The following is a 10552-nucleotide window of genomic DNA, read 5'->3' as shown; positions in this document are numbered from 1 at the left end:
AGTTGTATATAAAAAGTTTTGCCAGACACAGTTTATCTATTCATCAGCTGATCATGTCTTTAAAACATCACTCCCAGAAATACACACACACATCATAGATTCAACATGATTTTCCTGAATTCTGATCAATTAATGTGAATTAAACACATATCATAGTTGCTTCAGATCAGGGCTTTCAAGTTTTGATCTGAGCTTGGAGTGGGATTTTGAGCTGCTAGATGACGTCATCATCTAATTTGCATATTTGGTGATGTTGATCAGGCTGTAGGAGAGAAGAATATCAACGGTGGCAAGACAAAAAAGCAGTGACAAAAAACACTCAAAATATGTTTAGAAGCTTTTTGCGCCACTGTGGACACAGAGTGGAGCGGGCCTCCTCTCTGCTGGGAGATTGACAGCTGTTAGTGCTTGGGGAAGTGGGCGGGGCTTACGGTACGCTGCAGAATGAGTGCTTTTTCACATTTAGCCACCAAAGTCACCAGATTTGTCGCTAGTCGCTTTAAAAAAATGCTAGAGGGATCTGAAAACTCACTAAATACAGCATTAAAGTGACAAAAAGGCCGTGTACGTGTGTTTTTTTTGCGTTAGAAATACAAAGTGTGGCGTGTGAGGGCCAAATGCGGGACTTTTGGCCGTCCCGCACAGGGTGATGCGGGGCACGGGATGGGGGGGCTATATGCGGGACTGTCCCTCCCGATGCGGGACAGTTGGCAAGTATGTAAATAAGGAGACAGAGAACACAAGTGAACATGTTGACAGTCGCTCTGTTTAAAAGTTGTTCAGTTTTTTGCACTTAGGGCAGATTTTAAACCAAATTATGATCAGCTGTTTTATTATAACCATTTTATTTATGATCATATTTAAGATCAATGCTGACATTTAAATGTCTTTACAAGTAATGAAAATAAATGAAAAATAAATTTATTCTACCTATAGTGTCATCTAAAACATGAGACAACAGATCGTTTTATTTATATGTATTTGTTTGTTTATAATTCCAGAGTATTTGTGCCTATATTACTTGTTCTCTGCTGTTTTTCTCTCTGTAAAGTAACACTGACAGCCTGACAAACTGATATTAGTTCATTAGTTCGCTGGTTATCAGCCTGCAGTAGGTTGTAGATATTTCACCTGCTCTAAAACCAACTATGGTTGTATAAAACCCAGCTGGTGTGATCAGTCATGTCACATCTCAGCTGCTTCAGGATTGTTTCCTAAAGTTTGTTTTAATCTGCACTTTGCTTCTATATAATTGAATGCATTGACAGAAAGCCAGTGTGTAGATGTTACAACGCTCTGTGAGGGTAGAGTCGTGATTAATGATGGTCAACTTTATTTACGTAACACTTTTCAAACCCACAGGGAACTCAAGGAACTTAAAAATGCAAAAAATGAAAATGAAAGATCTTCTAATAAAATATAGACTGTAGAAAACATAAAATAATGCAATAAAAATAACAGAATTTAACTAAAAGCAATAAAAACTGAATGAAATGATTAGTTTTGTTGCTCAGATCTTACATCCTGTCAGAGAAAAGCGGGAGATCATGTTTTTGCCGTTGTTTTTTGCCGTCTGTTAGCAAAATATCTGATGAACTTCTGGATGGATTTGGAGGTCAGCGTGATCTAAGATGGCCGCCACAGCTAATCCACCAACAATAAAACAGCTTTAACTTAGAGGTTAACTGTTGCTGATCTTTAGAAATCAGGGCAATATACAAACAGATTTTTATGTAATTTGTGAAATGATTTTTAATTATTGGCCAATATGTGTTTTTTAAATTTAACAGAATAAAACAATTATTGCTTAACTTGAACAAAACTATATTTAACAACCTTGAGAAGAATTTGTACACTTGAAACTAATATATGGAAGAGCTTTCTTGCTCTAAAAATGTAAATTGTGGTTTAGAGTAAGCTGGCTGTAGCAGCTGCTGCCGCTTCAGTTCCCGCTCGATACAGGCATGGCTGGATGCCCGTTTTCTTTCAAAGTGCCGATGTTGGCCGTTTGATTCGTCTATCTCTGACTCAGTCAACAGATAGAACGTCATCATTTCTCAACATGAGACGATCTTAGTCTGAAACTCTGGCCTGAAAGGTGGCGGGTGATATGCATTTCCTTACAGAGGGCTTTAATTTCATTCCGATTTCGTTGTTATTCTGGGTGTATTTTGGGATACTCCAGGAATATTCAGTATGAATGACTCAGGGGGCCACGGTTACTGGAAGCCCACAGCTCAGGCGCTGGACATCTGTCAGTTATTGACATTAAGTAAATTTAATTTCTGATTTAAAGCGAGTTTGATTTGAAACAAACTGACTGGCAGGCGGACTGAGTTGTGTCGCTTTGTCAGAGATCATCTATGTAACAGGATCCACCTCTCTGACAGAAATATTTGTCATTTCACCGTGGGCCGGATGTGGCCCCCGGGCCCACAGTTGAATAGCCGTGGGATATTAGTTCCTCCACTGCTGGTCTGCCTGCTGCTTCTCTCTCTGTTTTCTTTTACTTTTGTTCGATTCTCAGGATGTGTGTGCCAGTGTGCGTCATCCTGGTTGTGTCACAAACAATCCCGCTGTGCATTAGGTGCAGGGAAGTACTGGACTGTCATTGATTCATTTAAATGATCCCGTTTATTTATCTGCAGGCTGGACAGTATCATTTCAAATCAGATCATATGCCAGATTAAGACAGCATAAATCTGTCAGGAAGCCCATTAATGTTACGTGTCAATTTAAAAATGTTTATTTTCACGGCAAACACAAGGCTGTGGTTCTCCAACATGACCACCAGAGGGCGCGTGGTATGATTACCTTGAAAGAAAGACCCTCTGTGAAGCAGCATCCCTAAACAGAGTAATAAACATACTTGTTGTTGTTAAGTTGACACTTACCAGCCCGCTGCTCAGCACCACAACAAGTGCGCTGATGGATTTGTTTATTTCATTTTTTTTTTTTAAAGGTTCAAATGAAGTTTCTGGTGGAGCAGATGAGGAGGCCAGACTACATGGATGCACTACAAAGCTTTACGTCCCCGCTGAATCCTGCACATCAGCTGGGAAACCTCCGGTACGCCAGCACCCCTTTGTCTTACTCTGTCCTCTCGAATGGTCGGCTTTTAGTCAGTCTTTTTTTTTTCTCCTGCAGGTGTTGATTGATTTTCCTCATCAGGGCTTTGAATATTACAGAATGTAATAAAATTTATAGTTATCTGTGTGGACAAAACTCATTTAGGGACGTAATGGGCTCTCTGCTAGGGGAGAGCAGATTCCCTTTACAGTAAAGCTGCTTCTACTCGACTCAGCATACAGGAGCCGAAGTATATACAGGACTGCTGAATCAGCATTCACCAGCGCAGCTACAGTTAATTAGAGCTCACAGCCTTTGTTTGGACAGGTTTGTTTCCAGTTAACGTGTTTGTGTTTTTGTTTTAGTCTGGAGGAATGCAGAATGATGTCGTCTGCAAAGCGACCTCTCTGGCTGAACTGGGAAAACCCTGATATGATGTCAGAGCTGCTCTTTCAGAACAACGAAATAATCTTCAAAAATGGAGACGGTGAGTTGCGTGTGCGTGTGTGTTTACTTGCCTGCCTCTTTCAAACGCACACACACACACAGACCCGACACAGGCCTGTGCTGATCATGATTCAGCCGAAGCCTGTGGGGTGTGTCGCAGCTCACAGACTCGAATCCATCTTCTCACTCTTTACACAGAGTGCAGAACCTGGCTTATTTTTGCCACGCCATCTCAGATCCACCTGACTTTGACAGCTCCTCTTCATCCAGCAGCACCGAGCTGATCAAAGCAGCTAATATTCACAGTTATCCACCTCCTTGCCTCCGCAGATCTGAGGCAGGACATGCTGACTCTGCAGATCATTAGGATAATGGAGAACATCTGGCAGAACCAAGGCCTTGATCTCAGGTAGGCGACTCACTTCCTCCTGACAGCAGGGATGCAGGTACACATTAACAAGCACCCGATTCTTCAGCTGTAAACTCCTGTAAGCCACTTCATGTCATTTTATACACTCGTCCATCACTCCTGTTTTTAAATATTTATATATATATTATTTTTCACCCACTTATGGTTTCTCTCCTTTCTCTTTCAGGATGCTGCCGTACGGCTGCCTGTCCATCGGCGACTGCGTGGGTTTAATTGAGGTGGTAAGAAATTCTCACACGATCATGCAGATCCAGTGCAAAGGTGGCCTGAAGGGGGCGCTGCAGTTCAACAGCCACGCGCTGCACCAGTGGCTCAAGGATAAGAACAAGGGGGAGATGTGAGCGGCATAAAACATGGATTTTCCTCAGCACGCAGTGAGCGAAGGACCCCCTGAGCTGAAGTGTGTTTTTTTTTTTTTTCTGTTTGCGTCTCAGGTACGACCAGGCCGTCGATCTGTTCACGCGGTCATGTGCCGGCTACTGTGTGGCCACGTTCATCCTGGGCATCGGGGACAGACACAACAGCAACATCATGGTCAAAGATGACGGACAGGTAAAGATCACGGCTCGTTTGGTTCTGCTAGAAAAAAACCCAAAGAAAGCGATTAAACGCTCGCCTGTTTGTGTTCTGTGTTCACAGCTGTTCCACATAGACTTTGGTCATTTCCTCGACCACAAGAAGAAGAAGTTTGGCTACAAAAGAGAGCGCGTGCCGTTTGTGCTCACGCAGGACTTCCTGATTGTTATTAGCAAAGGAACACAAGAGTGCACAAAAACAAGGGAGTTTGAAAGGTAACAGCGACACAGACCTGTGTGATTGACTGAGATGTTAAATGGATACTGCAGCCATTTTGTTGTGCTCTGGGTGAGAGGTTATGAACAGTTGGCCTTCGTTTCGAGAAACGGTTTATCTTTTAACTGGACAGACAAGCTGATGACTAATAGGAACACACCTGCTCCCGCTGTCTTAAAACAACTCAAAGACGCCACGTTGATGTAGACCTTTACGCCACCGTTTTGCATTGCGGTTCTTTAAATCCATTTCTGCAGCAGTTCTGGGAGCGCTTCCAGCAGCAGCTTCAGAATCTTTCTGGCAAACACCAGCGTCCGCGTGGACCACGGGGACATTTCGAAGACCGGACTTGTTTTAAGTTGGCAAACTCTGCTTCGGAGTGGCTCCCCTTAGATCGTATCGACAAGCTCAGAATAGCCATCCGAGTGGACCCCTGCCATAATGAAACTACTCAGGTTTTTACAGCAAACGCTGATGTAAAAATCTTTATAGACTCGTCATGACCTCATCAGTCCTGTCAGGTCTCTCTCCTAACTATGTTCAAACAAACAACTTTCTTCAACAGAGATGTATTTTTTTATAATTCTTCCATAAAACACCCCACTAAAATGACTTATATCACCCTTTAAACATTAAACAAAACTGGTTAATGCGTCTTTTAATACAACTCTGAGCATTGCAGTTTGAAAATGATCTTGTAACGTTTTTTATTTTATTTTTTGTGCTCAGGTTCCAGGAAATGTGCTACAAGGCGTACTTGGCAATCCGGCAACACGCCAACCTCTTCATCAACCTCTTCTCCATGATGCTGGGCTCAGGCATGCCCGAGCTGCAGTCGTTCGATGACATCGCCTACATCAGGAAGACCCTCGCCCTGGACAAGTCGGAGCAGGAGGCCCTCGACTACTTCATGAAGCAGATGAACGACGCCCACCACGGCGGCTGGACTACCAAGATGGACTGGATCTTCCACACAATTCGCCAGCACGCCATGAACTAAGGAAGGAGGGACTTAAAGGAGCCGGGTGGGGGGGGCAGCAACAGCACGAGGAGCGTGACAAAGGAAAAGGTTTTTCTTCCAAAACACACTACAGCCTGGGTTGTACCGCTGCCAGCTTGGGACTTCATTTCAGAGACGCGTTGCCTAAAAAGCTCCTGTTTCTTTGTGTCCGAAATTAGTTTCCCTGCATCAAGATGGAGTCATACGGCACCTTTTGTTTTCATAGGAATTTAGCAAGTGGAATGGACTTCTACTACACTGGCCTTTTTAAGGAAACTACAAAATATCTAAACATTTTCTTACTTTTGATTCCTTTTAATAGATCTACAACGCTCAGCATTACCGGAGGAACACTACGAAGCAGAGTAGCACCAAACAGCCATAAAGATGGTATAATTTAGTTATTTCTACTACCTATTTTAAAAAGGATAAATGCGAGGTGAGGGCCGGAACGTCTCGGCACACAGCATCACTTTATAGTTTGTTTCAGCATTCAACAACATTATTTTTATTTTTTTCTTCTTTTTTGTTTCCCAGCTTCAAGATAAAGCTCTTATATTAAGATTAAAGCTAAAATATGGAGACTAAATTAAAATAGTGTCAAACTCAAGGAAGTGAACCTGATTTCGCTCAAGATCCGATTTATTATTGTAGCCAGGGGTCAGAGGTGCATTTTACTGGGTTAGACTGCAGAAGAACACATATTTAAGGCGGTCTGAACTTTCATTTATTCAGCACAACATCCTTCAAACCTTTCACAGTAAGAGTCTCAAACAGGCACAACGGACTGTCAGCATATTGTCAAAACATCCAAAGTGGAAAAACAGCTTATTAATATTGTTCTCTAGTGAAACTCAAACCACTGCGTAAACTAAGAGGTATTTAGAGGAGATATTTAGTACACCTGAAAACTTCCTTTTCATTAAAACCTATTTTACAAGTTTAAATTCACTACTGGATCACCAGTGCTGCTTCAGTTTGTGACATTTTCAATCTGAAAGAACTATTTTCAGTGTTTAGACTTTATTCATGAAATCATATAAGAAGTGTTTCCTAAGCATTCGGACATTAACGTTGACACAACCTTCTCCACATGACTAGTCTTCGTTCAGAGATGGACCGATTAATCTGATGATATTGTCCACTGTTATAAACTCTGCAGTCGGCCATGTCTGTGCGTACTTAACCGATTATCCAATAGGAAGATGACGATGCAGCAGCCAATCCAACCTGCTTCCTGTAGCTCGCCATTTAGTTTATTTAAGTGAAAGTGCTCTTTTATGTTATTTTTAGGGTTGTTAAATACACATTTATTTAACAGTAAAGAATGCATATTGGTCAAAAATAAAATAAAAAATCGATTTTGTGTACGGGGATAGGCTGCCATGTTTTCTAAAGATCGGTATCAGTATTGGTGATAGAAAATCTGATATTGGTCGACCAATAACATCGACTTCAATCTCTACTTCACTTCATTCTTGATATTAAAACTTTAATCGAGACTCGAAGACTTTAGGATCGCCATCACTGCTTTATCTTTTGAAGCTGGGAAACTTTAAAGAAACCCACTTTTTGGTTTGTTTCTGTTTGACTAACAGAAAAATGGATTGTGCGCTGTGATCAGCCAACTTCCAGAGAGTAATAAAATAAAAACTAAGCTAATATTTAGGAAGCAGTTAAAATCCTGATGTCCCTGTAACCCATCCATGATGCTTTGTCCCGTCATATGACCGACCTTTGAACAGCAGTATGCACATAATACTTTAAAGTCCATTTCTTATGAGCCAAAGTACTATTTTCCACTACTTTGCAGTCTTATTGTAAACAGAACATCACTACTATTCCAAGTTTTGCGTAGACACATAGCACTGATCGTGGTGTGCTGCAGTATTTGTTTGGTTCTTGTCTGTCAGTATTACTGTGGTATATGTTGAGATGGAAGCCTCCATTATCCTCCCAACACAGATGTAGCCGAGAAAAGCTCTCTGAAGGTCAACTCTGCACATCTCCTCAGCGTTCAGACAGCGTAGTGTGTGCTTAGCAGCTCGCGCCGTCACACTATGCAGGTTGTGGCCCTAACATGTACTGTATATTACACACAAAAAAAAAGAAGAAGTTGATGCCAGATTGAGGCAGTCAAAGGATCAAATCTGGAAATACTCTGAGATGTGTGTCAGGGAAGAAAAAGAAACAAAGAAAGCAAAGCGCTGCCGCGGAACAGTATCGCCCACTTCTTCCCAGCAGAATGAACTGTGAGGAAGCACTTTGAAAAAAAACCCTGCCTTTACCTTCTTGCCAGGCTTCTAACGAACGCCGAAGCCTCCAATCCAAGCCATGTGTAAAATATTTGATACAGACTTTTTTTGCTTTTCTTCCCGTTTCCAAGTCGCAGACCCATGACGCTCGGCGAAAGAAAAGTGACATTTCCTTCAACCTTCCAAGTGTCGCTTTGTTCTGTTGTTTGTTTGTCCGTTTTGCAATTTCCTGTGCAAAAGCTCATCACGTGTGAGAGGTGCATCGAGTGTTCAAGCTTTACAAAAAAAAAAAACGATCCTGTTCTCCGGACACCTGAGCGTATCTCCGCACGTGCTGGAGGACTTAACGGCTGCTCCGGGAAGCCAATCCCACCGTGAAGGGATGGTGCGGTTGGATCCGAACTGACAAAACTAATCCCAGTGTACTTTATCAAAGAACTGTTTGTACTCGGTATGATTGTTTTTTTTGTTTTGTTTTCCTCACGCTGCATCACGCATGAAATCCTCAAATACCTACTCTTATTTTTTAACCTGAGGTTGTTTACTTGAATTTCATGTACAGAGATGATCTTGTTACTTGTTTGGAGGTACCGTCACAATGAAGGTAACAGATACTGCTATTACATGTGCAAATGCTTTTCTTGAATAACTACAGAGGTAATATATATATTTTTGTATTTTTTTTTTAAAGTGTAAGCAAATTTGCGCGTGTGTGTGTGTAATTGCAAACCAAAAGAAGAAAAGTTAAAAAAAAAAAGAAAAAAAAAAGAGGTCACTTAAACCAGCCTCATACAAAATCCAGCAGCCATCCTCTAGTTGTGGGAAGAAAGGGGTGAATGAAGGACAAGGACGAGCGCCGTTCGTAGAGCAAATGGAGCCCTCTTACCCTTAAATGGAAGTCTGTAAGCACAATTTGTTGTGTGAAGAACCTACCCTGCATGTTTTAAGGCATCAAAACTTGTGTTAATTATATATTCACCTGTATCATAAAGCTTCTTCAGATAACTTGTTTTAATCATCCTCATATGTCTCTGTCGGGTAAGAAACTATGCATTCATTTATTGTGCTGTCGAATAAAACCATTTCTTTTTTCCTAATTAGATTCACCGAGACGTCTTCTTACATGTTTAAATATGCCGCTTTCAAGGCACTTCTTTTTACGATGTTTGTAAAATAACGAAAGGCAGTCACGTGTGTTGTTTCAGCTTTAGGGGTCGCCACGGCGAGCGAACGCCATAAAAGATTTGGATTTCTTTTTTTTACTTCCTGCGCCAGCCTGGGCTGGAACCTGCAGCCTCACTGAGCTACCACAGCCCTGAAGTTGATTCATGAAAAAAAACAGGAACTAATCTGTAACTTGAGTTTCATCTTTAGACATAACAGGAAGGTTTTCTTGTTGGTTAAAAAAAAAATCCTCACATTTCTGGCTCAGTATCAAACAAAACAACGCTTCCAAACATTCCAAAAAAAAAAAAGACTTTATTAGCCTTTTTGTGGGTCGCAACAGAAAACATAGCGTTTAGGACATCGTACTGGGAGTCAGAGAAAAGACCACCATAACCCAAAGATAATCCACTTGTGCTTGCACTAAGTTGAGACTGAAATGAGAAAAAAATGAAGTAAACTAGAAGCACTCAGAAGGAGCAAACCTCTGCCAAGGCCACAGCGTTATTAAAAAATCGTGTGATCTGGTTCATTATTTCTGCCTCTGGATCATAACCACTAAAATCTGATCATTTTCTGAAAATTTTCTCCAAATCTGTTCATTAGTTTTTACCTGATCTTTGCTAACAGACAGACAAACCGACAGACACAACGGAAAACAGAACCTCCTTGGTGGAGGAAACAAAGGGCCACATGTAGGAGGAGTCTGTTGACCTTTGACCCCATGACCTCAAATTCAATCATGATCACTCTTGATCTCAGAGGTGTTCAACTATTCAGTTTAACTTTCCTCCGTTACACAGTTGCATAGTTAGAGCACAAGGTCATCTGTGTCCTTGACCTTTGACCCCATCACCATGAAATCCCCCTTGACCATTGAGGTGTCCAGCTGTGGATTTTAACATTCCTGTTATACTCATCTGGGACATTGACCTTTGACCTTGAACTTTGACTGGGTCTCCACCAAAATGTAATCCCTTCTTCCCTGTACCCAGTTTGATGTTTCCTGAAAATTTCCTGAAAATTTCCTGAAAATCTGTTAATAACCTTTTGACAGACAATACCGAAAACATAACCTCCTTGGTGAGGGTAAGGAGCAACAAATCTCTCTAGAGGAATTCTCACCAACCTGGGGTTGGACTGCCAAGGCCTCTGACTGTTGCTCAGTACCCAACACACTGGTCCCTTACAGCACCTCCTGCAGATGGTTTGTCTACAGGAGCCCCTTCTCCGGGGTTCCAGGGTGAAGGCAAGGTATCATGGCTCCTTGGTCTAGTGGTCATAAGGTTTGTTGAATTGCGCTTTGTTGGAACTAAATTGGCAAGTGAGACCCAACAAGGGGGTAAACTGGCCCTGACACCAGAGATTCTCTGGTTCTTGGAGCACTCAGACAAG

At 41.8% G+C, this 10552-nt stretch overlaps 1 protein-coding gene across 2 annotated transcripts in view; it reads left to right on the top strand.

Annotated features, from left to right (window-relative positions):
- Positions 1 to 9090, top strand: part of LOC108238323 (phosphatidylinositol 4,5-bisphosphate 3-kinase catalytic subunit alpha isoform) — a 21833-nt gene extending 12743 nt beyond the window's left edge. The window contains exons 14-20 of one of the 2 annotated variants that reach the window (XM_025006844.1): positions 2963 to 3069; positions 3435 to 3556; positions 3847 to 3925; positions 4113 to 4283; positions 4381 to 4498; positions 4586 to 4737; positions 5468 to 9090. In XM_025006844.1, coding sequence (XP_024862612.1) covers positions 2963 to 3069; positions 3435 to 3556; positions 3847 to 3925; positions 4113 to 4283; positions 4381 to 4498; positions 4586 to 4737; positions 5468 to 5738 — 1020 coding nt within the window. In that variant the 3' untranslated portion in view covers positions 5739 to 9090. The remainder of the gene's footprint in view (positions 1 to 2962; positions 3070 to 3434; positions 3557 to 3846; positions 3926 to 4112; positions 4284 to 4380; positions 4499 to 4585; positions 4738 to 5467) is intronic. The other variant, XM_017420326.3, reaches the window with a different exon arrangement.
- Positions 9091 to 10552: the final 1462 nt, after the last annotated feature.

Source organism: Kryptolebias marmoratus, linkage group LG20, assembly GCF_001649575.2.
Source record: "Kryptolebias marmoratus isolate JLee-2015 linkage group LG20, ASM164957v2, whole genome shotgun sequence".
Taxonomy (NCBI): domain Eukaryota; kingdom Metazoa; phylum Chordata; class Actinopteri; order Cyprinodontiformes; family Rivulidae; genus Kryptolebias; species Kryptolebias marmoratus.
The sequence above is the reverse complement of the archived record's forward strand: the minus strand, read 5'-3'. Positions and strand labels throughout refer to the sequence as shown.